Source organism: Arabidopsis thaliana, chromosome 3 (assembly GCF_000001735.4).
Source record: "Arabidopsis thaliana chromosome 3, partial sequence".
NCBI lineage: Eukaryota > Viridiplantae > Streptophyta > Magnoliopsida > Brassicales > Brassicaceae > Arabidopsis > Arabidopsis thaliana.
Window position 1 is genome coordinate 18,935,627 of NC_003074.8, and position 22,838 is coordinate 18,958,464.

At 38.0% G+C, this 22,838-nt stretch overlaps 11 protein-coding genes and 1 non-coding gene across 17 annotated transcripts; 6 read left to right on the forward strand and 6 right to left on the reverse strand.

The window, feature by feature from the left end:
• Window positions 1-47: 47 nt before the first annotated feature.
• On the forward strand, window positions 48-3,173 carry ZAR1 (HOPZ-ACTIVATED RESISTANCE 1; the record flags this gene model as incomplete). Of its 2 annotated transcripts, none has more annotated exons than NM_114955.4 (2): window positions 48-261; window positions 490-3,173. In NM_114955.4, the coding sequence occupies exon 2, from the start codon at window positions 501-503 to the stop codon at window positions 3,057-3,059; it is 2,559 nt and encodes an 852-aa protein (NP_190664.1). In that variant the 5' UTR covers window positions 48-261; window positions 490-500. The 2 variants fall into 2 exon arrangements, with proteins under 2 accessions (NP_190664.1, NP_850677.1); NM_180346.1 differs by having other exon boundaries at window positions 88-261; window positions 484-3,059.
• Window positions 247-2,613, reverse strand: AT3G08170. Of its 2 annotated transcripts, none has more exons than NR_141401.1 (1): window positions 247-491. The 2 variants fall into 2 exon arrangements; NR_141402.1 differs by lacking the exon at window positions 247-491 and adding an exon at window positions 2,429-2,613.
• Window positions 3,071-4,802, reverse strand: PLP3a (thioredoxin domain PLP3A-like protein; the record flags this gene model as incomplete). Of its 2 annotated transcripts, NM_114956.3 has the most annotated exons (9): window positions 4,687-4,802; window positions 4,517-4,617; window positions 4,306-4,380; window positions 4,184-4,231; window positions 3,956-4,098; window positions 3,797-3,869; window positions 3,644-3,705; window positions 3,460-3,557; window positions 3,071-3,374 (listed from the first exon to the last, which is right to left on the reverse strand). In NM_114956.3, exons 2-9 carry the CDS (start codon window positions 4,598-4,600, stop codon window positions 3,265-3,267), a joined length of 693 nt encoding a protein of 230 aa, NP_190665.2. In that variant the 5' UTR covers window positions 4,601-4,617; window positions 4,687-4,802. The 2 variants fall into 2 exon arrangements, with proteins under 2 accessions (NP_190665.2, NP_001325881.1); NM_001339487.1 differs by having other exon boundaries at window positions 3,265-3,374; window positions 4,517-4,802.
• A 214-nt stretch (window positions 4,803-5,016) lies between these two features.
• LTI30 (dehydrin family protein) lies at window positions 5,017-5,985 on the forward strand. Its single transcript, NM_114957.3, has one exon. The coding sequence runs from the start codon at window positions 5,199-5,201 to the stop codon at window positions 5,778-5,780; it is 582 nt and encodes a 193-aa protein (NP_190666.1). The 5' UTR covers window positions 5,017-5,198; the 3' UTR covers window positions 5,781-5,985.
• Window positions 5,986-6,298: 313 nt separating this feature from the next.
• On the forward strand, window positions 6,299-7,314 carry XERO1 (dehydrin xero 1). Its single transcript, NM_114958.4, has 2 exons — window positions 6,299-6,590; window positions 6,892-7,314. Exons 1-2 carry the CDS (start codon window positions 6,408-6,410, stop codon window positions 7,093-7,095), a joined length of 387 nt encoding a protein of 128 aa, NP_190667.2. The 5' UTR covers window positions 6,299-6,407; the 3' UTR covers window positions 7,096-7,314.
• A 194-nt stretch (window positions 7,315-7,508) lies between these two features.
• AT3G50990 (Peroxidase superfamily protein) lies at window positions 7,509-9,185 on the forward strand. Its single transcript, NM_114959.3, has 4 exons — window positions 7,509-7,786; window positions 7,882-8,073; window positions 8,154-8,319; window positions 8,561-9,185. The coding sequence occupies exons 1-4, from the start codon at window positions 7,529-7,531 to the stop codon at window positions 8,977-8,979; spliced, it is 1,035 nt and encodes a 344-aa protein (NP_190668.2). The 5' UTR covers window positions 7,509-7,528; the 3' UTR covers window positions 8,980-9,185.
• Window positions 9,186-9,398: 213 nt separating this feature from the next.
• Window positions 9,399-10,995, reverse strand: AT3G51000 (alpha/beta-Hydrolases superfamily protein). The gene is made up of 4 exons (NM_114960.3): window positions 10,583-10,995; window positions 10,316-10,495; window positions 9,974-10,215; window positions 9,399-9,890 (listed from the first exon to the last, which is right to left on the reverse strand). Exons 1-4 carry the CDS (start codon window positions 10,871-10,873, stop codon window positions 9,632-9,634), a joined length of 972 nt encoding a protein of 323 aa, NP_190669.1. The 5' UTR covers window positions 10,874-10,995; the 3' UTR covers window positions 9,399-9,631.
• A 19-nt stretch (window positions 10,996-11,014) lies between these two features.
• AT3G51010 (protein translocase subunit) lies at window positions 11,015-12,571 on the reverse strand. Its single transcript, NM_114961.4, has 3 exons — window positions 12,146-12,571; window positions 11,704-11,825; window positions 11,015-11,421 (listed from the first exon to the last, which is right to left on the reverse strand). Exons 1-3 carry the CDS (start codon window positions 12,420-12,422, stop codon window positions 11,254-11,256), a joined length of 567 nt encoding a protein of 188 aa, NP_566942.1. The 5' UTR covers window positions 12,423-12,571; the 3' UTR covers window positions 11,015-11,253.
• A 1,447-nt stretch (window positions 12,572-14,018) lies between these two features.
• AT3G51020 (metal ion-binding protein) lies at window positions 14,019-14,595 on the forward strand (the record flags this gene model as incomplete). Its single annotated transcript, NM_114962.1, has 3 exons — window positions 14,019-14,051; window positions 14,143-14,218; window positions 14,303-14,595. The coding sequence occupies 3 exons, from the start codon at window positions 14,019-14,021 to the stop codon at window positions 14,593-14,595; spliced, it is 402 nt and encodes a 133-aa protein (NP_190671.1).
• A 696-nt stretch (window positions 14,596-15,291) lies between these two features.
• On the reverse strand, window positions 15,292-16,483 carry TRX1 (thioredoxin H-type 1). The gene is made up of 3 exons (NM_114963.5): window positions 16,240-16,483; window positions 15,713-15,835; window positions 15,292-15,628 (listed from the first exon to the last, which is right to left on the reverse strand). The coding sequence occupies exons 1-3, from the start codon at window positions 16,327-16,329 to the stop codon at window positions 15,497-15,499; spliced, it is 345 nt and encodes a 114-aa protein (NP_190672.1). The 5' UTR covers window positions 16,330-16,483; the 3' UTR covers window positions 15,292-15,496.
• Window positions 16,447-18,175, reverse strand: RTH (RTE1-homolog). 3 transcript variants are annotated; one of them, NM_001084799.1, is made up of 4 exons: window positions 18,016-18,175; window positions 17,561-17,740; window positions 17,168-17,468; window positions 16,518-17,083 (listed from the first exon to the last, which is right to left on the reverse strand). In NM_001084799.1, the coding sequence occupies exons 3-4, from the start codon at window positions 17,432-17,434 to the stop codon at window positions 16,655-16,657; spliced, it is 696 nt and encodes a 231-aa protein (NP_001078268.1). In that variant the 5' UTR covers window positions 17,435-17,468; window positions 17,561-17,740; window positions 18,016-18,175; the 3' UTR covers window positions 16,518-16,654. The 3 variants fall into 3 exon arrangements, with proteins under 3 accessions (NP_190673.1, NP_974408.1, NP_001078268.1); NM_114964.5 differs by lacking the exon at window positions 17,561-17,740 and having other exon boundaries at window positions 16,447-17,083; NM_202679.3 differs by having other exon boundaries at window positions 16,460-17,083; window positions 17,168-18,144.
• Window positions 18,176-18,215: 40 nt separating this feature from the next.
• Window positions 18,216-22,337, forward strand: AT3G51050 (FG-GAP repeat-containing protein). Its single transcript, NM_114965.4, has 13 exons — window positions 18,216-18,459; window positions 18,716-18,874; window positions 19,145-19,396; window positions 19,500-19,619; window positions 19,700-19,780; window positions 19,964-20,059; window positions 20,176-20,271; window positions 20,387-20,440; window positions 20,527-20,733; window positions 20,816-20,941; window positions 21,042-21,107; window positions 21,202-21,504; window positions 21,599-22,337. The coding sequence occupies exons 1-13, from the start codon at window positions 18,397-18,399 to the stop codon at window positions 22,070-22,072; spliced, it is 2,097 nt and encodes a 698-aa protein (NP_190674.2). The 5' UTR covers window positions 18,216-18,396; the 3' UTR covers window positions 22,073-22,337.
• The last annotated feature ends 501 nt before the right edge of the window (window positions 22,338-22,838 follow it).

Sequence of the window (22,838 nt, forward strand, 5' to 3'; positions counted from 1 at the left end):
AAGTGAAATGCGGATATTGTTTTATGAGGTCAGAACATGTCTAAACTCAATGATAAGATTCTAAAGTAGATTGAGACAAGTTTCGTAGTCGGCAGCAGTAACCAAGAAAACGAGTAAGGTTGACTCTTGACTTGTTAAACCATTGACTTCAATTTCGATAAAGTCTCTATGTAAGCTCATTTTTCTGAAACAAGTTTTGCTAAAAAAATCCAAAGATCTGAAGCTTCAGATCCTTCTCGGCTAAGGCTAAGTCACAACCTTGTAAGTTTACTTTACTTTGGTTAGATTTGTTTCAATGTTCTAGGATTCTACATGTTTCTTGAGAAGATATGGATTAGTTAAAGAATAATCCAATCTTTTGGTTATTGAGATTCTATAGTCGTTGGTTGATTGATTTTTGGAAAGTTCAATCTAGTGATGATACACATAACCGATTGAATTATTGCTTGGTTATAGTTTACCAATTAGAGATATTTCTTGAAGTTGCAGGGTCTGAGTAAATGGTGGACGCTGTTGTAACAGTGTTTTTAGAGAAAACCTTGAACATCCTCGAAGAAAAAGGCCGAACCGTATCGGACTACCGAAAACAGTTGGAAGATTTGCAAAGCGAATTGAAATATATGCAGTCTTTTCTCAAGGATGCAGAGAGGCAGAAGAGAACTAATGAAACGTTGCGTACTCTTGTTGCGGATTTACGAGAACTGGTTTACGAAGCTGAGGATATACTTGTGGATTGTCAGCTCGCGGATGGTGATGATGGGAACGAGCAAAGGTCATCAAATGCGTGGCTTTCGCGGCTTCATCCTGCCCGGGTTCCGTTGCAGTACAAGAAAAGCAAACGTTTGCAAGAGATCAATGAGAGGATAACGAAAATAAAGAGTCAAGTAGAGCCTTATTTCGAATTCATAACGCCGAGTAATGTTGGAAGAGATAATGGAACTGATCGGTGGAGCTCTCCGGTGTATGATCATACTCAGGTGGTTGGTTTGGAAGGAGATAAAAGAAAAATCAAGGAGTGGCTCTTTCGATCAAACGACAGCCAGCTTTTGATAATGGCCTTTGTTGGGATGGGAGGGCTAGGTAAAACTACAATCGCTCAAGAAGTGTTCAATGACAAAGAGATCGAACATCGTTTCGAAAGAAGGATATGGGTGTCTGTGTCCCAGACTTTTACTGAAGAACAGATCATGAGAAGCATATTGAGGAACTTGGGGGACGCGAGTGTTGGAGATGATATTGGAACATTGCTGAGAAAAATCCAGCAGTATCTTTTGGGGAAAAGGTACTTGATAGTTATGGACGATGTATGGGACAAGAATTTGAGCTGGTGGGACAAGATCTACCAAGGACTGCCTAGAGGACAAGGAGGTAGCGTTATCGTGACCACAAGGTCGGAATCTGTAGCGAAAAGGGTGCAAGCGAGAGACGACAAGACTCACCGTCCAGAGCTCCTTAGTCCTGATAACAGTTGGCTGCTGTTTTGTAATGTGGCATTTGCAGCAAATGACGGTACTTGTGAGCGTCCCGAGCTAGAGGATGTTGGCAAGGAGATTGTAACGAAATGCAAAGGTTTGCCTTTGACAATCAAAGCGGTTGGTGGGTTACTTCTGTGCAAAGACCATGTCTATCATGAATGGAGACGAATTGCAGAGCATTTTCAGGATGAGCTAAGAGGAAACACTTCTGAAACTGACAATGTTATGTCTTCTCTGCAGTTGAGCTACGATGAACTCCCTTCCCACCTTAAGTCGTGCATTCTCACGCTTTCGCTCTATCCAGAAGACTGTGTTATACCAAAACAACAACTAGTACATGGATGGATCGGAGAAGGTTTTGTCATGTGGAGAAACGGAAGATCTGCAACTGAATCTGGAGAAGACTGCTTTTCCGGGCTCACAAACAGGTGTCTAATAGAAGTTGTAGACAAAACCTATAGCGGAACCATCATCACTTGCAAGATTCATGACATGGTTCGTGATTTGGTGATCGATATAGCCAAGAAGGATTCGTTCTCTAACCCGGAAGGCCTCAACTGTCGTCACCTTGGGATTAGTGGAAACTTTGATGAGAAGCAGATCAAAGTTAACCATAAGCTGAGAGGCGTAGTGTCAACAACTAAGACAGGTGAAGTGAACAAGCTCAACTCAGACTTAGCTAAGAAATTCACAGACTGCAAATATCTTCGGGTTCTCGATATCTCGAAATCCATATTTGATGCTCCTCTGTCTGAGATTTTGGATGAGATTGCAAGCCTTCAACACTTAGCATGTCTTAGTTTGAGCAACACACATCCGTTGATCCAGTTTCCTCGTTCCATGGAAGATCTCCACAACCTTCAGATTCTAGACGCAAGCTACTGTCAGAATCTGAAACAACTTCAACCTTGCATCGTCTTGTTCAAGAAACTCCTTGTACTTGACATGACGAACTGTGGATCCCTTGAATGCTTCCCCAAGGGTATCGGAAGTCTCGTGAAGCTCGAAGTTCTGTTGGGATTTAAGCCAGCCAGGTCCAACAATGGGTGCAAGCTCAGTGAAGTGAAAAATCTCACAAACCTTCGGAAACTTGGTCTTTCTCTGACTCGTGGCGATCAGATAGAAGAGGAGGAGCTTGATTCTTTGATAAACCTAAGCAAGCTGATGTCCATTTCGATCAACTGCTATGATAGCTACGGCGATGATCTCATAACCAAAATAGACGCCCTTACTCCTCCACACCAGCTCCATGAGCTTTCTCTACAATTCTATCCTGGAAAGTCGAGTCCATCGTGGTTGAGTCCTCACAAGCTTCCGATGTTGAGGTACATGTCAATATGTTCAGGTAATTTGGTGAAAATGCAGGAACCATTCTGGGGAAACGAGAATACTCACTGGAGAATTGAAGGTTTAATGTTAAGTTCATTGTCGGACCTAGACATGGACTGGGAAGTGCTGCAACAGTCAATGCCGTACCTGAGGACCGTGACCGCAAACTGGTGTCCAGAGCTAGAGTCTTTCGCGATTGAAGATGTTGGCTTTAGAGGCGGAGTGTGGATGAAAACACCATTGCACAGAACCTGATGAAACGTTTTAAGCAACTAGATCAATGTTTATTAAACAGTGACAATAAGTTGGTGTATTACATATACCTTGATACAATGTAATGTTGCTTTGACCGTTTGGATTTCATATCGCAATTTTCTTTTCTAATAATCATATAACAAACGAGCAAAAAGGGAAAACAGAGACTAGCAGCAATGGCAGATCTTTGATGTCAACTGCTTGATCAGTCAGAATCAGAGTCCAGATTCTCTGAAGACCTAACAGACCTCCGTATGCTCTCTTGATATTCGGCGTCTTCATCATCTTCCTCTTTCTTCTTCTTGCTGAGCATTCCTGTTAAAGATTTGCACTCTTTAAGCAAAAATTCTCTAACTGGGCCGTTATAATAAAAAAAAGGTGGGACCGAGGTTCTTCATACCCTTTTTAAGAAGAACGTTCTCTAGTTTATTCGTTGTGAAATCGTCCTTGGTTCCCAGATCCTGGAACCCAACTAGCCTATCCATCGCAACTCCCTTGCTAAGAATGGTAAAGAAACTCGTACTTTATGAGTATACACCTAACAACAAACCCTGTATGTAAGAAGGAATAGAAAGAGGCGAAACCTGAAAAGCACAACGCAAGGCAAAGTCTTTATTGCAAGCTTCGTGACAAAGAAAGGAGCATTCTGCATTTATTTCAGCCAAGCATTAGCTTCAGCAAAGGATTGTTGAAAAGCCATTTCCTCTTATAAAACTTTCATCAAATGGTTCACTAACCTCTGCGTCCACTTTAATGAACTTTGTGTCCACATGTCTAGGTGCAAGAGTTTTCAGATGCTTGTCCATAATCCTACAGTAATGCAGTAAATATGTTTGGTTATGAGCTCATATACATATCAGAAGACGAACAAAAAATAAGCTGATGAGAGATCTTACTTGCACCGGTAAAATTCCTTATGGTAGAAATGACATATCACTTTCTCACTCCTGGTGACTTCACCCAAGAAATCTCCTTCACTCACCTCTCGATATTCACCATGCCCTTGTCTTTTAAACGATTCTCTCTTCTCAACCTCTCTCTGTCAAGATAAAATCTTGAAGATTTTAGTTCATACCAAAAGCTGCATAACTATATAGGCCACAATACAATGCCAAAGTTATAACCTTTAGTGCTGCAATCCTATCTGCGTGCAATCTTTCTAGCTCTGGATCCTACAGAACATAGACAAATAAGTCTACCATAGAGACCTACGCTTAACAGTCACAACAAGCAACATTGCACTTACATCCATAAGTTCATCAAGATCAACCTCTTCATTAACAGGATTTGATCCTTGCGCCTTCTCATTTGCAAGAACTTCCTACAAAACCCATATAAAGAACTCATCAAAACCATACAAGTAAGTCCTCACAGGTAATCTACTCAGACAAAGAAACATCAAAAAAACTCATAAAGTCTATCACTATTTCAAAAACAAATTGAGAAACATTCTTTACCTTTTGATAATTTCTTGCAGCAGCCGCCATTACATTTCCAAATGCTAGATTCGAGAGAGTCGATTTGACTGCATCTGGATCCATCTTTTAACACCAAAAATCTGAAACAACAGCATGAAAAAAGCATTAGGATTCAGAGATAAATGAGAGCTAAAGCTTCAAAATCATACCTTTTTCAATTCCTTCCTGATGCGAAGAAGAAAAATAAAAAAACACAGCTTGAGAAATCGAAATCAAAGCTTTTTTCCTTTCTTTACTAACAATTTCAAAAAATCAAAAGATGAACAACAAAGGTGGAAGAAACATACCAAACGACATCGTTTTTTAGTTTAGTAAAAGATATGCATTATTGGGCCTTTCATATCTAAAGGCCCACAGGCCCATATAAGTTAAAATTACGTCGGTCGCTAACCACTACTACACCGACGTCTTACTTGCCATGTGTGTGTGACTCTTAATCAATTACGAATTGAATATATTACTTTTACGATGTCGGCCAACACGTATTGAGTAAAATATCTATGTGATGATGAATTCCTATCCAAAATGAAATTTGCATCTCTATAAAAGTATCATTCAAGAGATCATTAATCTTCATCGATCAAAGTCTTGAATATTTCATCTATATATACCTAAGAAAGAAAAGAGTTAAAGAAGTATATTTTCGATTCAAAGAAGAAAAATGAATTCTCACCAGAATCAAACCGGAGTGCAAAAGAAGGGAATAACGGAGAAAATCATGGAGAAGCTACCAGGTCATCATGGACCTACTAACACTGGTGTTGTTCACCACGAGAAGAAAGGGATGACGGAGAAAGTTATGGAGCAGCTGCCAGGTCATCATGGTGCTACTGGTACCGGTGGTGTTCACCACGAGAAGAAAGGAATGACGGAAAAAGTTATGGAGCAGCTGCCAGGTCATCATGGATCACACCAAACTGGAACCAACACAACTTATGGTACTACTAACACTGGTGGTGTTCACCACGAGAAAAAAAGTGTGACCGAAAAAGTTATGGAGAAACTACCAGGTCATCATGGGTCACATCAAACTGGGACTAACACGGCTTATGGTACTAACACTAATGTCGTTCACCATGAGAAAAAAGGTATAGCAGAAAAGATTAAAGAGCAACTGCCAGGTCATCATGGAACTCACAAAACTGGAACCACCACAAGTTATGGTAATACTGGCGTTGTTCACCATGAAAATAAAAGTACGATGGATAAGATTAAAGAGAAGCTTCCCGGTGGTCATCACTAGATTGATTAACAACTTGTTTAAGCTTATTTTAAGTATTTGTGTGGTGTAATAATATGATGATGTGGCTTTCTTTCATTGAGTCGCTAAATAATATATGTAAGTGATGGATCTTTGAATTAATATAAAATATCTACTTCTGGTTTCGTTTATTTATCTTTCTATCGCTTCAACTATTCCATGTTATTAAAATACTTGTGAGTTGTGACACATACAACCACGTATAATTCACATGTAATTATTTGGTAATTCAATTCTTTACAAGTTTATATGTTCTTTTGCATACAAGTTATCAGGGAAACGACCGCAGTTGTTTGGCAATGTATATTACTCAGGTTTTCAATTCAGGCCCATACGGCCCAAATAAGTTGTTTTTACGGATATCGAGTTAAAAGAGGTGTGTCGATTATAACGGACATGTGTCACACTAACCACAAAACCAACGTCTTACGTAATCGCCACGTGTGTCACTTCAACGCAATTTGATAATAATCATAATACTATATGTGATTATGATCCCTATCCAAAGTTGCGGTTCTATAAAAATACCATTCAAGAGCGTATACATCTTTATCCATCAGTGTCTTAATTTTGTCTATAGCTAAAAAAAGGTTCAATTGTAAAAGGAATATGGAGTCTTACCAAAACCAGTCCGGAGCGCAGCAGACTCACCAACAGCTTGACCAATTTGGAAATCCATTTCCAGCCACCACCGGAGCCTATGGAACTGCCGGTGGAGCTCCAGCCGTGGCTGAAGGTGGTGGTTTAAGTGGCATGCTTCACCGTTCTGGGAGTAGCTCTAGCTCTAGCTCGGTATGCTTCTGTTTTACGCAATTGCTTTTGCAATATTTAGTGTACTCTTTCTATATCACCAAATACAAGAAGTTTCATTTAATTTGACTTCACCTAACTAGAAAAAATCAGGAAACCATATTTTAGATTTAACTCTACATATTTTTTATAAACCATTTTTTGTGTTCAAATGATAAGTTTTTGTTTGTAATTTGAATTATATTCAAGGTATACCATATATTTAAAATTACTAAATAAAATATGGAAAGTGTTGCAAATACATATAGCTTTTTAATTTTTCTGACGATTTTCATGCATGAAGGAGGATGATGGACTAGGTGGAAGGAGGAGGAAGAAGAAGGGAATAACGGAGAAGATTAAAGAGAAGCTGCCGGGTCATCACGACTCCAACAAGACTTCTTCTTTAGGTTCTACAACGACGGCCTATGATACCGGCACCGTTCACCACGAGAAGAAAGGCATGATGGAGAAGATCAAAGAGAAGCTTCCGGGTGGTCATCATTAGTTTCATTTTAATTAACTTGTTTGGTGTGGGTCGTTACGCTTATGGTCGTTGCATGGAATAAATTATAAACCCTCTCTTTTTCGTAACATTTATGGCTCAGGCTCTATTGTTTTGAGTGATACAAATTAAGGTAATGTTAGCACACGGGTGGGTTCACGATTCTAATCGACATCTTCCCATTTAAAATAACAAAGGGATTTTGACGTTTTCTATTCCCAACACAAAGGAAGACAAAAGAAGGAGTGAAAATCGGTAACTATATATAGATGTAACGAATCTTATATCCAAACCAACACTCACAATTAATGTATCCCCCCATCCAACAAATTAAAAGCCACGTTGACGTGACAAATCATACTTGGTGACGCCTTCCTCTATAAATTATCCAACCATGCATTCATCGTCATTCCCACAATAATCGCTGAGAGTCCAAATGAATACAAAAACGGTGAAGTCAATGGCGGGCATTGTTCTCTCTCAAATCTCACTTGTTGCGCTGTTTCCTCTATGTATTTGTTATCAAACACATCAAAGCACGAGCTCTGTAGCCTCTCTATCCCCTCAGTTTTACGAGAACTCGTGCCCAAACGCACAAGCCATCGTTCAATCTTACGTCGCCAATGCATACTTCAATGACCCTCGCATGGCTGCCTCAATTCTTAGGCTCCATTTCCACGACTGTTTCGTCAATGTTTGACAAAATCTAGTCTATTCTTCAGATATATAATGTTTTGATTTAAATAAGGAGAAATGTTGTTTGATATATATATACTCTGGTTGGTGCAGGGATGTGATGCTTCCGTACTATTGGACAGTAGTGGAACCATGGAAAGCGAGAAACGATCAAATGCAAATCGAGACTCTGCTCGAGGGTTCGAAGTCATTGACGAGATCAAGTCTGCCTTGGAAAATGAATGTCCTGAAACAGTTTCTTGCGCCGATCTATTGGCTCTCGTTGCTAGAGACTCTATTGTTATTGTAAGTCAATTCTCTAACACAATCATTAGGATTGATATATAATTGATACAAACACTCGTTACTTTTGTAATTATCTACAGTGTGGTGGACCTAGTTGGGAAGTATATCTTGGAAGAAGAGATGCAAGAGAAGCAAGCTTGATTGGTTCCATGGAAAACATTCCTTCTCCCGAGTCCACGTTACAAACAATTCTCACTATGTTCAACTTTCAAGGACTTGATCTCACCGATCTTGTTGCCCTCTTAGGTATATATACTACACTCGTCCAAGATATTAATGTGGTTGAATTTAAAGGGGTCTTAAAGCAATTGTGATTTTATGGAAGAAACTAATTAAAAGTATAAATAAATGTTAATAACGATGTTTGTGATTGGATAAGAAAAGTTATCTTATCTCTCTATTAAAGATTAAATGCCCTAAAAACTAACACATTGATAAATTTAATTATCATTTCTAAATTGAACTAATAACCATGATTCAAATGTAGGGAGTCACACGATAGGAAACTCAAGGTGTATTGGTTTCCGACAAAGGTTATACAACCATACTGGAAACAACGATCCCGACCAGACTTTGAATCAAGACTACGCCTCTATGTTGCAGCAGGGATGTCCGATTTCGGGCAACGACCAGAACCTCTTTAATCTTGACTATGTGACGCCGACTAAGTTTGACAATTACTACTACAAGAATCTTGTGAACTTTAGAGGACTCTTGAGTTCTGATGAGATATTGTTCACGCAAAGCATAGAGACTATGGAGATGGTCAAGTATTACGCGGAGAATGAGGGAGCGTTCTTTGAGCAGTTTGCGAAGTCGATGGTGAAGATGGGGAACATCTCACCGTTGACGGGGACGGATGGTGAGATCCGGAGGATATGCCGGAGGGTTAACCATGATGTTTGAGAGAGTTTCCATTATTGGATAGTTAAAAGTCCTAAGCGTTTGGTTAACGACTTAACGTTAATCTTTTTTTTTTTTTGTTAAATTTGATTTCTGTTGCCATTGTGTTTAATTTATTTTTATTTGTTCTAATTAATTTATGAGTTTGGTGATTGTATGGTATACCAAAACGTCAAAAACATAACGATTTTTATGGCAACTGAAATTGCTAATGAATTTGGAATGTGATGTGCCTATACTCAACAATACAAATTTTGACGTGACAACTCCATTAGGTGAAATATCTTTCTCGAAATTATGGATGTAACTTAAACATCTAAACTAGAAGTATCGGAATGTTTTTAAGAGGCCCTAGAAACATAAGGAGTGATGTTGTAAAGGAGTTTTGTTTTGTTGTTAGAAAATTTCAAAGTGGAAGTGAGACACATGAACAAATTTGTCGCACTTTTACAAGTTGTGTTCTGGAGTAAACTTTACACTCTTGGCTTTTGTTCAAAGAAGCACATAAAAAAGCTTTAGACCTTTCTTTACTTTAAGAACCATTATTATTGCCGAGATCACACTCGGGTTTCGTTCTTGAATACACATTATTAGTAGTTTAATTAAGACTAGAGCATCATGGTTCTTCTATAAGGCCACAGAGAACGGTATGATTTTACTCTGTTTTGCTTAACTTGTTTAAGAAAGAGAGAATCTCTTGAGAGACTTGTTCAGACTTCTCCTGCTGGATAAAATGATGACCACCTTCAATAACAACTATCTCAAGATTAGGCACAACAATCTTGAACACCTCTCCTTTCACATACTCCATTGTTCCATTAGGTCCTTCATATCCGATATCTTTGTCTCCCGCTATAAACTTAGTAGGAACGACGATTTTGGAGTCTTGCCACGGCGCCAATATCTCCCAATTCCTGTCACATTGCACATTTTCAATACTTGTTTTTGTAACAACAAAGACTGGAGATAAAGTGAGAGAGGGAAGTGAACAACTTACATATCCATGGATCTGTAGTAATTCAAAGGGCCAGTGAATCCAGATCTTTGAAACTTTTCCGCATACACTTGAATCTCTTCTTCTGTTATCCAATCTGGAATCGTCGACGGTATCTCAAGATGATCTATGATCTCTGTGTCAGGAGGAGCCACTAAGTAGTCTGTTCTTGTTATTAGCAAGAACTTCTTCATTACCGATAAACAATCATGCTTGGCAAATGCAGCCTCAGCTCTTCCGGGTTTCTTGTAAAAAACAGAACCGAGAAATCGAATCAACGACAACAATGAGTACCATAATAGTAACACTAACATCATAAATCTTGAAAGTAAATTTGGGTTTTACCTGAAACTGAGTGATGTATAAACCATCTCCAAAAATTTTGAAAAAATCTGAAGGTTTGAGTTTTGGATCTCTTGGGAAATATGGAACAGAGAGACTTATGAAACCTTTGACTCGGTCTGGTCTAAACAAGCATAGACACCAACCTATGATTGCTCCCCAGTCATGCCCAGCCACAAAAGCCTACCACAGTAAAAATGTAAACTTTCTTCTCCACAAATCTATCTATCTAAATCTAAACGCTGGATTCTCAAGAAGATCATTTTTCACCTGAGTAGTGCCGTAGTGATCGAGTAAACCGATGACATCAGCGACTAGGTGACTCACAGTGTAAGACTCGTGGCTCGGTAGAGAATCGGAGTCACCGTAGCCTCTGAGATCTGGAGCGACCACGTGGTAACCATGGCTAGACAAGAAATCGATCTGGTGACGCCAAGAGTACCATGTCTCAGGGAAACCATGGAGTAACAGAACCAAAGGCCCTTCTTCGTCTCCTTTCTCAGCAACGTTTAACCAAATCCCGTTGGTCTTGATCTTCTTCTCTCTAACAGAGCTCGTCATGATTCTTGTTGGTGATAGTTGTGAGAGAGAGGAGGAAAATCAGCGACCAAGGTGAAGACTTTATCACAAGAGTTGAGAAATGGATGCACACATGACGTGGCGGAATATGAAATCAGGCCTCTAGTTAGATTACACGTGGCGGTAACTGGTCCTGATTCAGTTTCATGGGTTGCCGTAAGTAAAAGAATGTCAGCCAAATTCATGAAACAAGAAACACATGACTGGATATAAAGAACACAAACGTCAAGTAACTCTCAGTTCTTCAGACAACATAGCGAGTTAACTCTCAAGAGAACATGCCAAACACAACAAAGAAGAGTAATTCTCTAACTCAAGACAAGAAAAGAGATTGTCATTTAGGATTATTTCTATGTTTGATCTCAAGAAGACATTGATTTCTTCTTCTCTTCTTCCAGCTGTTGAAGCTCAATCAGTCTTTCAGCCCATGCTCGGTCCCTAGCGACAGCAGCCATCTTACGTTCCACTTGCTTAATTCTCTTCTTCCTCTTCGCCTCTTGCACCAGCGCTTGCCTCTTCTTCTTCTCAGACTGCGAAAAAAATATATACACGAGAACTCCATCTTATTAGTAAACTAAAAAAGAACATTGCAGATTGTTTTGTAAATGGAAACAGAACGGAGAAGCTAAGAGAGATACAGCCTTTTATCATCCCATAGGTTACTTATGATTTCTCAGCTTTCAAACTTATTTCTCATTTGTACAATCTATTGATTCAACATTCCAACATTTCTCATCTAACAATGTAGAGCTATGCAAAGATCAAAAAGCTATCAAAGTTCTTAAAACAAGCTAGAAAGAAATCAGACAAACCAGTATAAAAGCACGACGCTGCCCTATGCGCTTCTTCGCATTTCTTCTCTTCACACTTCCCTCATTAGGATTGTTTGAAGAAATTGGCTGGCCAGGTGTATATTGAACGTATGCATAAGGCCCTGCATTATCCTCAAATCTTTTAATTCATCTAAACAATCCCACCGTAGATTATCTCTGGCTATATCAACTTCTCAGTAACAACACCCAAAATTGAGATTCAAAACAATCACTTTCCACTTAAGATTACACAAGATCAATACTATACCCACCAAATGCTAATTTGAAAACAGCATAAACAACACCCGCCTAAGAAGATTACACTAACTCCATTCTGAATCACACAACATTCATCTCTAATTTCACAAACAAAGCATCAATTTTTACAACCCCAGACTAAAAATGAAGCTCAAAATCAACCATCAAACACAAAATAGCGAACCTGGAGGTTTCAATTTGGATCTTTTCCTCTTGGGATGAGTCATGGGTCGTCTCTTCGGGAGCCGAGTATCAGTCAAGCTTAAGCTATGAAAATGGTTAGCCATTGGAATCCATGGTAACCTCAAATGAGTCATCGATCCACCGAAGAAGGAACATAACTCGGGTTTAGCAGCCGGAATCGTCGCATTGAACGGCGCAGACGAGTAGTTAACGACGGCACGCGAAACTAAGGTTCTCGACAATGGACGCAAAATCGATCTAATTGCACCGAAACCCATTTTCACCAAAGCATCAGCGAACAGATTCCGATCCAAAAGCTCCTGGATTTACCGATCAAGCTTCGAAATTATCACTTAGCCGATTCCAACAAAGTTCGAGACTTGAAACGAAGAATTTTTCGCTAAACCCTGAATAGTCTAGTAAACACTAATGGGCCTTATGGGCCTATAGTGTAAGGGCTTATAATTGAACATTGGGTCTCAAAGAAAAGACTCATAATAACTAAAATCAATAATTCGTGCGGATATTATTAATTATTGTCTCCAAATCTCATTAAATGTTTTGGCGAGAATTACGTGATATTCCCTAAAGATCAACATATACATTTTTACAGCCATTTATTTACATGAAATAAATTTTGGAGTTGGGATTTATTTACAATGCTTGTCACTGACATTAATTATTTAGTTAAAAAAAATTAAAAAGATATTAACCAAACTATATCTTGCCTAATTTGTTTCTAAAAATCTCTACACAATCTTTTCATATATCTTTTTAAAAAAAAAAATCGTGAATTTTACTTCAAAAAATATGCATAAATCCGATTTATAGCAAATATTTATATCAACATTTTGCATAGCAATAAAAATACTAATTTATAATAATTAAATATTCACATAAAAAACCATATACACATACAAGAAAAAAAAACTATATTTATCATCATTTAAACCGTTCTTTTATTTAAATTAAAAGCACAAAACTTGAAATCATATACTTTATATGATAAATTTAAAATCTATATTAGTAATATAAATTTTAAATCATTCAAGGAACGGTATACCACGGGTGAGATCCTAAATTATTGGAATTAGAACAATAATAATTTATTTTCTTGGATTTTATAACACTAATCATTTAGCTAACGAGATAATATAGACAGATTTATATGGGATGACGGGTTTTGATCAATATTAATAAACAAAGGTATATCACAGATGAAATCATAAAATTAACAATCAAAATACAATCATACAACCTTAAACACAAAAACATACAATATTAACAAAACAAATATAACTTAAAATTTTAAAAAATAGCTATAAAAAATCGACATGCGGTATACTGCGGATAAAATATTCAAAATTTTAAAATCTACCATACATTGTTACTTAAAAAAATATATGTTTTCATATCTATACTTCAAAATTTGAAACCAAAATAATAGTAATCATATACTAAATAATACAGAGATAGATATCTATATTTTAAAATACAAATTAATATGATATATCTTCAATTAATCTTTTAAAAAATAATTTTACATTTTTTAAAAAATAATAGCTCTGCAGTGTACCGCGGGTTAAATTCTAGTATAGTGTAATTATGGAGGTAGAAGAGACTTGCATCCTAATTTATAACGATTTTAGAATTTGGATTAGTGGGTACACTACATAAGGAAATACAATATTATACCATTAACGACACTAACTCGAAATCTGGAATCATTTTAGTAATATATAGATAGAGTTACCATATAAAAATAAATTAAAAATCCAAATTGTAATCTTCAAACCAATATAAATATATATACACCATCCTCGTTCATTTGCATAAACATCTTCATACTTCTTATTTTTTCTTCATACACAAACATGTTTTCGTCAAGTCGTACATCTACAAGCCTGGTCCGTTTTCAATCTATCATTACATACTCATAATCATATTACTCATTTTATCCTTTGCTAATTCGTTACATATTCGAATGTTTTCTTGCAGACTTGTGGGTTTAAAGTGAACACTAGCTCTCCCGAATGGCACAAGAGCATGACCAAAATCCTCAAGAAAATCAAAGGTTTTTTTTCTTTCTATAAGCATATATATATATCGCACATTTTTGTCGACTCAATCTCTTATTCTTTTTATGATAATGGTTTAGGAGGGAATTTTTGGATAGACGTGGACGAAGGAATGGCATACGTCACGGGTCATGGCGATCCAAACAAGCTATTGAAACTAATGGGTTCAAAGAGAGGAAAAGATGCTGAAATGGCTTTTGTGAAAACCGGAACGCAACATCATCAACATCATCATCATCATGATCCCAGTTTTTACAGTCAGAGCTCATACCCCGGCCAATGGGGAGGGTACTACCCTGTTGGCTCGACGATGCAACCTTACCATCAACAATATCCATATTCCGGCGGATATAATAACTACGGTTATTATTAGAGCCCTTATTTATGATGCTTATATAATAACTATATCGAGATCGAGCTAATCCTATTTATTTTTACCTAAATTAGGGTTTTCAGCTTGTATCCGACAAAACTGTTTTTTTTACTAGCGGGATGGATATTCTCTCTGCGTTTTATAAGCAGAAGAGATATTCTCAGTGTTTCTTTTTGGTGTTTTTTGTATGAATCCGATGGTATTCATTGATGCTAGGGTTCTTAATTATAAAAACCATAACATAATGGAATGTTTCAAAGCTTTGCATTATTTTTGTGTTAAGGTGCATTATTTACCAGATATCTATGGATAAACAATTGCTTCGGTAGCATCTTTCAAAATGATTTCGTGGAGGGATTTCTCTCTTTTCTTAGACGAAATGATTTTTTTTTTATCAGATTGAGTTTCCATTAAACGTTCTGATAATATTTCTTAGTAGCAAATGGATTTTGTTTTTAATAGCTTATTATTTGTGTAAATCCTTTTGCAATTTAATACTACATAGAAAGAAACAGAATCCTTCATTTGTACATATTTGCCATCCGTATCGAAACATTGCCAATGATCAATTCCTAGCTTCACTTGTCCAATATTCGAACCGTTTTCAGAACACAAATGACCTTCTGAATAAGCATCACCTTTAAGAAAATGCTCTCTCTTTATTCACGTCCATTGCATAATATTTTTTTTTTTTTTGAGGACATAATGTAGAAATTAGTTTTCAAATATACTTTGAAGTCACAAAGTAATTGATTTACTGGATAAGCAAAGCAATTTTCAGCTTCAAATAGTCAGATGAGATTATAGACCGGAACCATAACAAAGGGGAACAAGTTATAACATGTCAAGAGTAATAGAACAATTAATCCAACATCTTAAGAGATATATAAGAGTGGAAAGCTTAAGCCAAGTGTTTGGCAATGGTAGACTGAAGCTCATCTTTCTTGGCTCCAACAACTTTGTCCAAAATCTTCCCTTCCTTCAAAAACATGAAGGTTGGCATCGCCTGTATCGCCCAATCACTTGCCACCGACTGTTCCAACAAAACCATAAAAGAGATTGTGATCGAAGAAAACAATATCTCTCAAGAAGAAGGGAAAAATGTTGGTGAATGTACCTTCAATTCATCAGTATCAACCTTGAGGAAAAGCACGTTAGGAAGTTTCTTAGCCAAATCAGCAAAGAATGGAGCGATGAAACGACATGGTCCACACCAAGAAGCCGTGAAATCAACCACCACCTTCAACAATATAACCAATCATGAATCATTTTCATTGAAAAACCATTTACACTAAAAACATATCATATCGTAAGAATTGTGAACATTACATCTATCTTCAGCGTAAACATTTTTCTAGGGATCCCTTAGTTTCATAGAATTATCAACATGACTCGTAATATAAGTCATTATGATCTCCTACCAATCCTAGGATCTAATCTATGGTAATGCAGATCCAAGAATTGTCATAAAATTCAAACATGAATTCATACAAAAAAGAATCATATCATTACATTGCTTAAGTATGAGAGATCAAAGACTCTATTTAAAAACGCAACCCAAAACAAACCAAATCAAGAATAATAACAAATCCATATCTCATCAAAAACAAAATGAAATCAAGAAATTTGGGAGAAGAAGATTACAAGAGTTTTGGATTCATTAGCCTTCTGAAGCTGCTCGTTCCATGTCTCAACGGTGTGGCAGGCGATCACTTGTCCTTCTTCCGAAGCCATCTTCTCTCTTTTTCTTCTCTGTTCTGTTTCTTCTCCTCTTGTGTTTTTTTTTTTTCAATTACTTAGCATGCGCGTCACCTACCAATCCCAATTTTGCCCGTCAATAGTTTTTCTCTTCTACTTTATTCGACGCGTGATTTTGTTTCCCATAATTACACCCACCAATTGCTACTTTCCTTCTTTACCCAAATCATAAATATTCACACTTTTACTCCTCAAAGTTTTACTTGTAACAAATTAACCACACACAAAGCAAAGTTGTAAATATCCATCGTAAAAAGTAAAAAACATTTTGTAGACATCATTTGTACATTATGATTCAAATCTACAGCTGAATCAGTTTCTTGAAACAATACGTTCCAATGATGAACCACCCGGTAAGCAAAACCACTAGAATCGAGCAGGAGGCAATGAAAGTCCAACCACCGAGTAAGATTCCTATAGTGTAGACTATGAGTGGAGGCAACAAGGACTTTACTATAGCCGTTTTGTTCACCCAACGTCCCTTGAAAAGCACTAGTGTCGCGAGATTCACCACGTTCCATCCGCCTGACTTTATAGATAGACGGTTCAGGTTGTTGGCTACAAAGGAATGACAGTTGCATGTGAGTATGTTATATGAGTGATGTTGGTACTCTTGCGTGCTTTTTCTCAGTGCATCATCCCATGTTGGCTCTTTCTCATGACTATCTTCTTCTTGCTCATATCTCCTCTCACCATTGAACATACCAGAACTGGAAGAACGAGATGACTCCTGATTCAAATCCAAGGCCAATATGAATAAATTGTTACTTTGTATCAAGGTTGAAAATGAAAGCCGGCATCTTGCAAACGTTACCATTTCTTTGTTGATTTGAATATATCGAGAAACAGCTCCAAATGCAAAATTATCAACACAGACAAAATTAGGTCCTGCAAAGTCGAGGATGACACCGTCTTCTCTGCAGATACCGACGTGGCCGATGAAGGGAACCAGCCATGAAATGAAGGGAAGAGGTGTCCAAACAATGCAGCATGGAAACCGGTCTCTTTTGGGATCAATTTTCATAGGATCCGATAATCCGATCATCATGCGATGTTCTGAATCTGTTGCTGTCTCTCCCATATCCAAATCCAGTTGAGCTCAATTATTTGATTCTCTGTAAGCAAAAAACAACACGTCCAGTGATCCCCATGTAAGTAAGATTCAATAAAGCACTTGGATTTGATATGTAAAAGTTGTTCTTAATACTCGAATAGCTGATGCATATCATTTACATCGAACCCAAAACATAAATGCATATCATCCCATCATGGAAGTCCGAGTTGGGACTGAGCCTTCCAGAAGCGATAAGCAGCTCCTTCTAGCCCTGTGCTGCTTTGGATTTTTGCATATACCAAGCTACTACCAATTCATTGATTACTGGATAAACTTGAAACAAGAGTCGTCTAATTGATATTCAATCAACACATTGTGCTAAAACACTACGACCACTACATAGAAAAGCTAAGTAAACAATTCTCGTAGTTCTACGAATCGCGAGTCTTAAACACTAAACGATGAATCCATACGAACATGGCGAACGAGGGATCCAGAAAACGCCATTAAAGATACATAATCCAACTAGCAACGAGTCAACATCAAAGCATCTTCATAGACATTGATTCCGAAACTTTTTCATAAAGAATAGATCAAAGCATACATACCAGTTCAAGCGACCAGGAAGACGATTAATCGGATCTAATACAATCTTCAATCACTGCCTTTTTCCTGGGAAATTTTTGTTTCTCTCTCGGCCCCAATTTTACGAACGATGACACTAAAGAACGTGTTTGGCTCCTTGTTTAAACTAATCCTCTCTCGGATATCTTCACCGTTTCAAGGATAGTAGTATAAACGACATAACGTTCGGTCAAAGAGAACAAAAACGTCAGGATGTTATTCTATTAAACGTCTGATATATCTATACGGCGTAGTTTTGAAGTTGTCGACTATTCTTCATCGTTCTCTCTGCTCTGGTAAGGAGATTGCTGCTACCTACTGATGCAAATCTGCCATTGATACATCTGCTTGCGGTTAGGGCAAAGATGAGGAAACGCGATTTGGCTATTTTGATGCTCTCTGGATTTGCTATATTCTTCACTCTTCAGGTGATTTTACACACTAATCGTCTTCTTATTCTTTCTTAGTTCAATCAAATTGTAGCTGAACATCTAGAATCATTGATCGATCTGTTACTTGAGAAAGCTTTGAATTTTCCTTTGTGGGTAGAACTTAGACTGCTAATTCGATCCGTAAGTAGTGTCATGTTAGCGAATTTGTAGAATTTCCAGATGGAACCAATGGATTCAATTTTCTTATTAATGGTGCGTTTACTTGATATGTGGGACTTGATGACTTTTGCAGCACGAGGGTGATTTTGCGTTCAAAGAAGCATGGTTTCATTTGTATGATGAATACCCAGTCAAATACGAAGCTGATCGTCTCCCACCACCTATTGTAGCTGATCTTAATGGTGATGGAAAGAAGGAGGTTCTCGTTGCTACTAATGATGCCAAAATTCAGGTATCATATGAAATTTTCTAACTTTTGTAGGTAAAAACATTTCTGATTTCGATCTTTCTCGCCAATTTTTATAGAGTCTATCTGGCTATTTCGGTCGTTAGAACGAATGATTGCAGCTTATAGTTCAGTGCTTATGCATTGCTCTTTATTGTTTTAGAGCCTTTTTGTCGAACTAATGATGTGAGGCTTGGTGATTATGCATTTCTCTTCTATGGTTTGCTGTTCTGTGTTGGATTAAGTTCTGAAACTGTTGATGTTTTGTTGGATTAGGTTCTGGAGCCTCATTCCAGGCGTGTGGATGAAGGTTTTAGTGAAGCACGTGTTCTTGCGGAAATCACTCTTTTGCCTGACAAGATCCGTGTTGCGTCAGGGAGACGTGCTGTGGCCATGGCCACAGGTGTTATTGATAGGTACTATAAAAATGGAACTCCCCAGAAGCAGGTTGTGGTCGTTGTTACCTCAGGTTGGTCTGTGCTCTGCTTTGATCACAACCTGAAAAAGCTGTGGGAAACGAATCTGCAGGTTTTTATCTTCTTCGTTCTTTGTCTAACGTTCTGCATAAAAGTTTGTCTTGGTTCAGTAGTATTGATTCTCCTTTTGCTTACCTTTGTTGGTGGAATGACAGGAGGATTTCCCACATAATGCACACCATAGAGAGATAGCAATTTCGATAAGCAATTACACATTGAAGCATGGTGATACGGGTTTGGTTATTGTTGGTGGACGGATGGAGATGCAGCCATATGTATGTAGGATGAAAAATTCCTCTGTTGATTTCCTATGTATCTTCCATATGTTACCAATAGATTATTCTTTTCGTTTTAGAATCACATGGACCCATTTGAGGAACTTGGCATGACAGCACAAAATGCTGATCAACACAGAAGAAGTGCTACTGAGAATCAGGTACGACTATATGATAGTTTCCTTGGACTGTTTCGTAGCTGTGTATATTTATAGTTTCCTTATACATTTTCTCTAGAACTGAACAATTCTGAAGAAAGAGCTATTCGTTTGTAGTTATACATGTTCCAATGTGCATAAGAACTTTGTTTGGACAGTTTAGAAGAATTTTAAGCTTCCTTTCAGGCCTCTGAAGATTCTGGAGCCATAAACTTGCGTCACTTTTCTGTCTATGCATTTGCTGGCAAGACTGGCCTTCTTCGATGGAGTAAAAAGACTGATGTCAGTTATTTATTCTTTTCTGCTCACTTCTTTATCTGCATATTCCTTAACTACATTCGTACCTGCAACAAATTTGGTGGTCAGATTGATAGATTTTTTTCGTTCTTCTCATCTAGGATGTTGAAGCTCACACCTCAGATGCATCACAATTAATTCCACAACACAATTACAAGCTTGATGTGCATGCTCTAAATAGCCGTCACCCAGGAGAGGTAAAATTAATTCGTTCTCCATTGATTATTGAGCGAAATAGTTAACCTTTCCTTCGTTCTTTCGGAAGAGATTTCTATTGCACTATCATAATTTGAAAGCTTTGCTGGACTGAAGTTTGAGTGCAGGGAATTTAGAGAATCAATTCTTAGTGTCATGCCCCATCGCTGGGTAAGTCTTATGCCTCCTACTACATGCTTCGTTAGTGTAATATATTAGAAAAATTGTTTCAAAGTACACTGTTGTCTTTGCATCAGGACCGACGTGAAGATACATTATTGAAGCTTGCTCATTTCAGGCGACACAAGAGGAAAACATTGAAGAAGCAGGCTGGTAGTAAGTCTACAGCTTATCCGTTTCACAAACCTGAGGAACACACACCCGCTGGAAAGGACTTGTCAAGAAAGATTCCAAAATTGATTGGAAAGGCTGCACGCTATGCTGGCTCGGCAAAACCCAAGAAGGTGAAGCTCTTATAAAACGTGAACTACCCACATCAAAAATACCAATATTTGTTTATGATAGCAAAGCAACATGTTGATGCAGGGTATGCAATACATTCCGACGATAACTAATTACACGAAGCTTTGGTGGGTTCCTAATGTTGTTGTGGCTCATCAAAAGGAAGGAATTGAAGCTATTCATTTGCCTACTGGTCGAACACTTTGCAAGGTTGGTCCTAGTGGCTGTTCCTTCAGATCATGAACAAGGTTACTATTTCACGTACCTATTACTTACTTAGTCAGCGTTTATAAATTCTTCCTGTTCGCAGCTTTCTCTACTTGAAGGTGGACTTCACGCCGACATAAACGGAGATGGTGTTCTCGATCATGTCCAGGTACACACATCAAACACTACTCCCGCTTTTGGTTCATTAGCCTTCTCATGGATCTTCAATTTTTACGACCATAAATATTCTCTATCCACCTTAGACTGTCGGAGGCAATGTTGGAGAGAGAACTGTAGTGAGCGGGTCAATGGAAGTGTTGAAGCCTTGCTGGGCAGTGGCAACCTCAGGCGTTCCCATCCGGGAACAGCTCTTTAACGTCTCGATCTGCCATCACTCCCCTTTTAACTTCTTGCACTATGGAGGAGATTACTCACGACACTTCGCCCAGGCAAGAGACACCTCTACTCTGGAGATCGCAACTCCCATTCTCATCCCCAGAGATGATGGACACAAACACCGCAAAGGCAGTCACGGAGATGTAATCTTCTTGACAAACCGTGGAGAGGTACTTTTTTCCTTTCTATATATGCCGATACAATCTCTTAATTTCTTCAACTTTGAATTTCGTTTAATAATAGCTCATCACTGCTCCGTATCAGGTGACATCATACACGCCTGATGTGCACGGCCACGACGCAGTCTGGCAATGGCAGCTTCAGACAGAAGCCACATGGTCGAATCTCCCGTCTCCATCGGGTTTAACTGAATCAGGGACGGTGGTCCCAACCCTGAAACCATTCTCGTTGCGCATTCATGATAACCAGCCTATGATCCTTGCCGGGGGAGATCAAGCAGCGGTCATCATCTCTCCGGGAGGAAGCATATTGGCTTCCATCGAATTACCGTCTCAACCGACTCATGCACTTATCACTGATGACTTCTCGAACGATGGTCTAACGGATGTGATTGTGATGACCTCAAATGGGGTTTACGGGTTTGTTCAAACCAGACAGCCAGGGGCTCTGTTCTTCAGTTCGTTGGTGGGTTGTCTCTTAGTAGTTATGGCAGTTATTTTCGTTACTCAGCACTTAAACTCCATTCAAGGTAAGCCTCGACCATCATCTAGCTTTTAATAGAAATCTCGTAGAGTTTTCTTCCTCTCTACGGAAGTTAAACCGGCAGGTCCGCTTTAGCAGCTTCACCCACATCGGTTTTGGTAAACCGGAAATATTACTGATATACCAGTGTAGATTCAGTGCCTTATTTCCTGGTTTCAGCTGTATAACTTTATACTTTGTAGAATTCAAGTAAAAAATGGTAGAGGCAAATAGAGGACTTTATGTTTTTGTCAATTTTGATGTTTTAATGGAATTATGTGACATTTAATTTATAAAAAAAAAAAAAAAAAATACGTTTTCTAGAAATACTTCGTAGATATATATCTCTTCCTCGATACAAAGCTACACTTTATTCATGGGACTCATCGTACAATACGATTTTTTGAACAAACAAAAAAAGTACTAAATAGGTTAAGTAAATAAAATAGGCTTAGCTTGCCAGTAATAATTGATGCAGCGATGTGGTTAAAAGTTAAGAGTTTTTTGGACCACGCTAGTAGTAATAATATAATCCTCAATTCTCAAATGGGAATGTGGGAGGCATGAGTGGTGTAATGATTTACACATAATAATATACATACTACAAAACCATCGTTATAGAGCAAAATAATAGTATCAGACATTGATTGAAGAGTGAAGACAACGCATGATTTGCTAAAGAGCAATACTTGGGTTACATTTTTCAAAAACCTCACCAAAGTAAATTGATATCTTACCAACATTTTCTTGGCAATGGATTAGTTAGACCAACAACTTTCCTTTTTTGGATTTTACACCAATA

Bases quoted from the DNA above. Each gene is read 5' to 3' on its own strand.
- AT3G51000 (NM_114960.3), bottom strand. From the start codon at position 10,873: ATGACGAGCTCTGTTAGAGAGAAGAAGATCAAGACCAACGGGATTTGG. The intron at 10,496-10,582 runs GTGAAAAATGAT...TTACTGTGGTAG, and splicing joins ATCACTACGGCACTACTCAG to GCTTTTGTGGCTGGGCATGA. The intron at 9,891-9,973 runs GTAAGTTGTTCA...GCAATGTGACAG, and splicing joins TACTACAGATCCATGGATAT to GAATTGGGAGATATTGGCGC.
- AT3G51050 (NM_114965.4), top strand. From the start codon at position 18,397: ATGAGGAAACGCGATTTGGCTATTTTGATGCTCTCTGGATTTGCTATA. The intron at 20,734-20,815 runs GTGAAGCTCTTA...ATGTTGATGCAG, and splicing joins GCTCGGCAAAACCCAAGAAG to GGTATGCAATACATTCCGAC. The intron at 21,505-21,598 runs GTACTTTTTTCC...GCTCCGTATCAG, and splicing joins TCTTGACAAACCGTGGAGAG to GTGACATCATACACGCCTGA.
- TRX1 (NM_114963.5), bottom strand. From the start codon at position 16,329: ATGGCTTCGGAAGAAGGACAAGTGATCGCCTGCCACACCGTTGAGACA. The intron at 15,836-16,239 runs GTAATCTTCTTC...ATATTGTTGAAG, and splicing joins CTAATGAATCCAAAACTCTT to GTGGTGGTTGATTTCACGGC. The intron at 15,629-15,712 runs GTACATTCACCA...TTGTTGGAACAG, and splicing joins TTGATACTGATGAATTGAAG to TCGGTGGCAAGTGATTGGGC.
- RTH (NM_114964.5), bottom strand. From the start codon at position 17,434: ATGGGAGAGACAGCAACAGATTCAGAACATCGCATGATGATCGGATTA. The intron at 17,084-17,167 runs GTAACGTTTGCA...GATTTGAATCAG, and splicing joins TTCAAATCAACAAAGAAATG to GAGTCATCTCGTTCTTCCAG.
- LTI30 (NM_114957.3), top strand. From the start codon at position 5,199: ATGAATTCTCACCAGAATCAAACCGGAGTGCAAAAGAAGGGAATAACG.
- XERO1 (NM_114958.4), top strand. From the start codon at position 6,408: ATGGAGTCTTACCAAAACCAGTCCGGAGCGCAGCAGACTCACCAACAG. The intron at 6,591-6,891 runs GTATGCTTCTGT...TCATGCATGAAG, and splicing joins GTAGCTCTAGCTCTAGCTCG to GAGGATGATGGACTAGGTGG.
- AT3G51010 (NM_114961.4), bottom strand. From the start codon at position 12,422: ATGGGTTTCGGTGCAATTAGATCGATTTTGCGTCCATTGTCGAGAACC. The intron at 11,826-12,145 runs GTTCGCTATTTT...AGGATAATGCAG, and splicing joins ATCCAAATTGAAACCTCCAG to GGCCTTATGCATACGTTCAA. The intron at 11,422-11,703 runs GTTTGTCTGATT...TTTTTTTCGCAG, and splicing joins AGCGTCGTGCTTTTATACTG to TCTGAGAAGAAGAAGAGGCA.
- AT3G50990 (NM_114959.3), top strand. From the start codon at position 7,529: ATGAATACAAAAACGGTGAAGTCAATGGCGGGCATTGTTCTCTCTCAA. The intron at 7,787-7,881 runs GTTTGACAAAAT...TGGTTGGTGCAG, and splicing joins TCCACGACTGTTTCGTCAAT to GGATGTGATGCTTCCGTACT. The intron at 8,320-8,560 runs GTATATATACTA...ATTCAAATGTAG, and splicing joins CGATCTTGTTGCCCTCTTAG to GGAGTCACACGATAGGAAAC.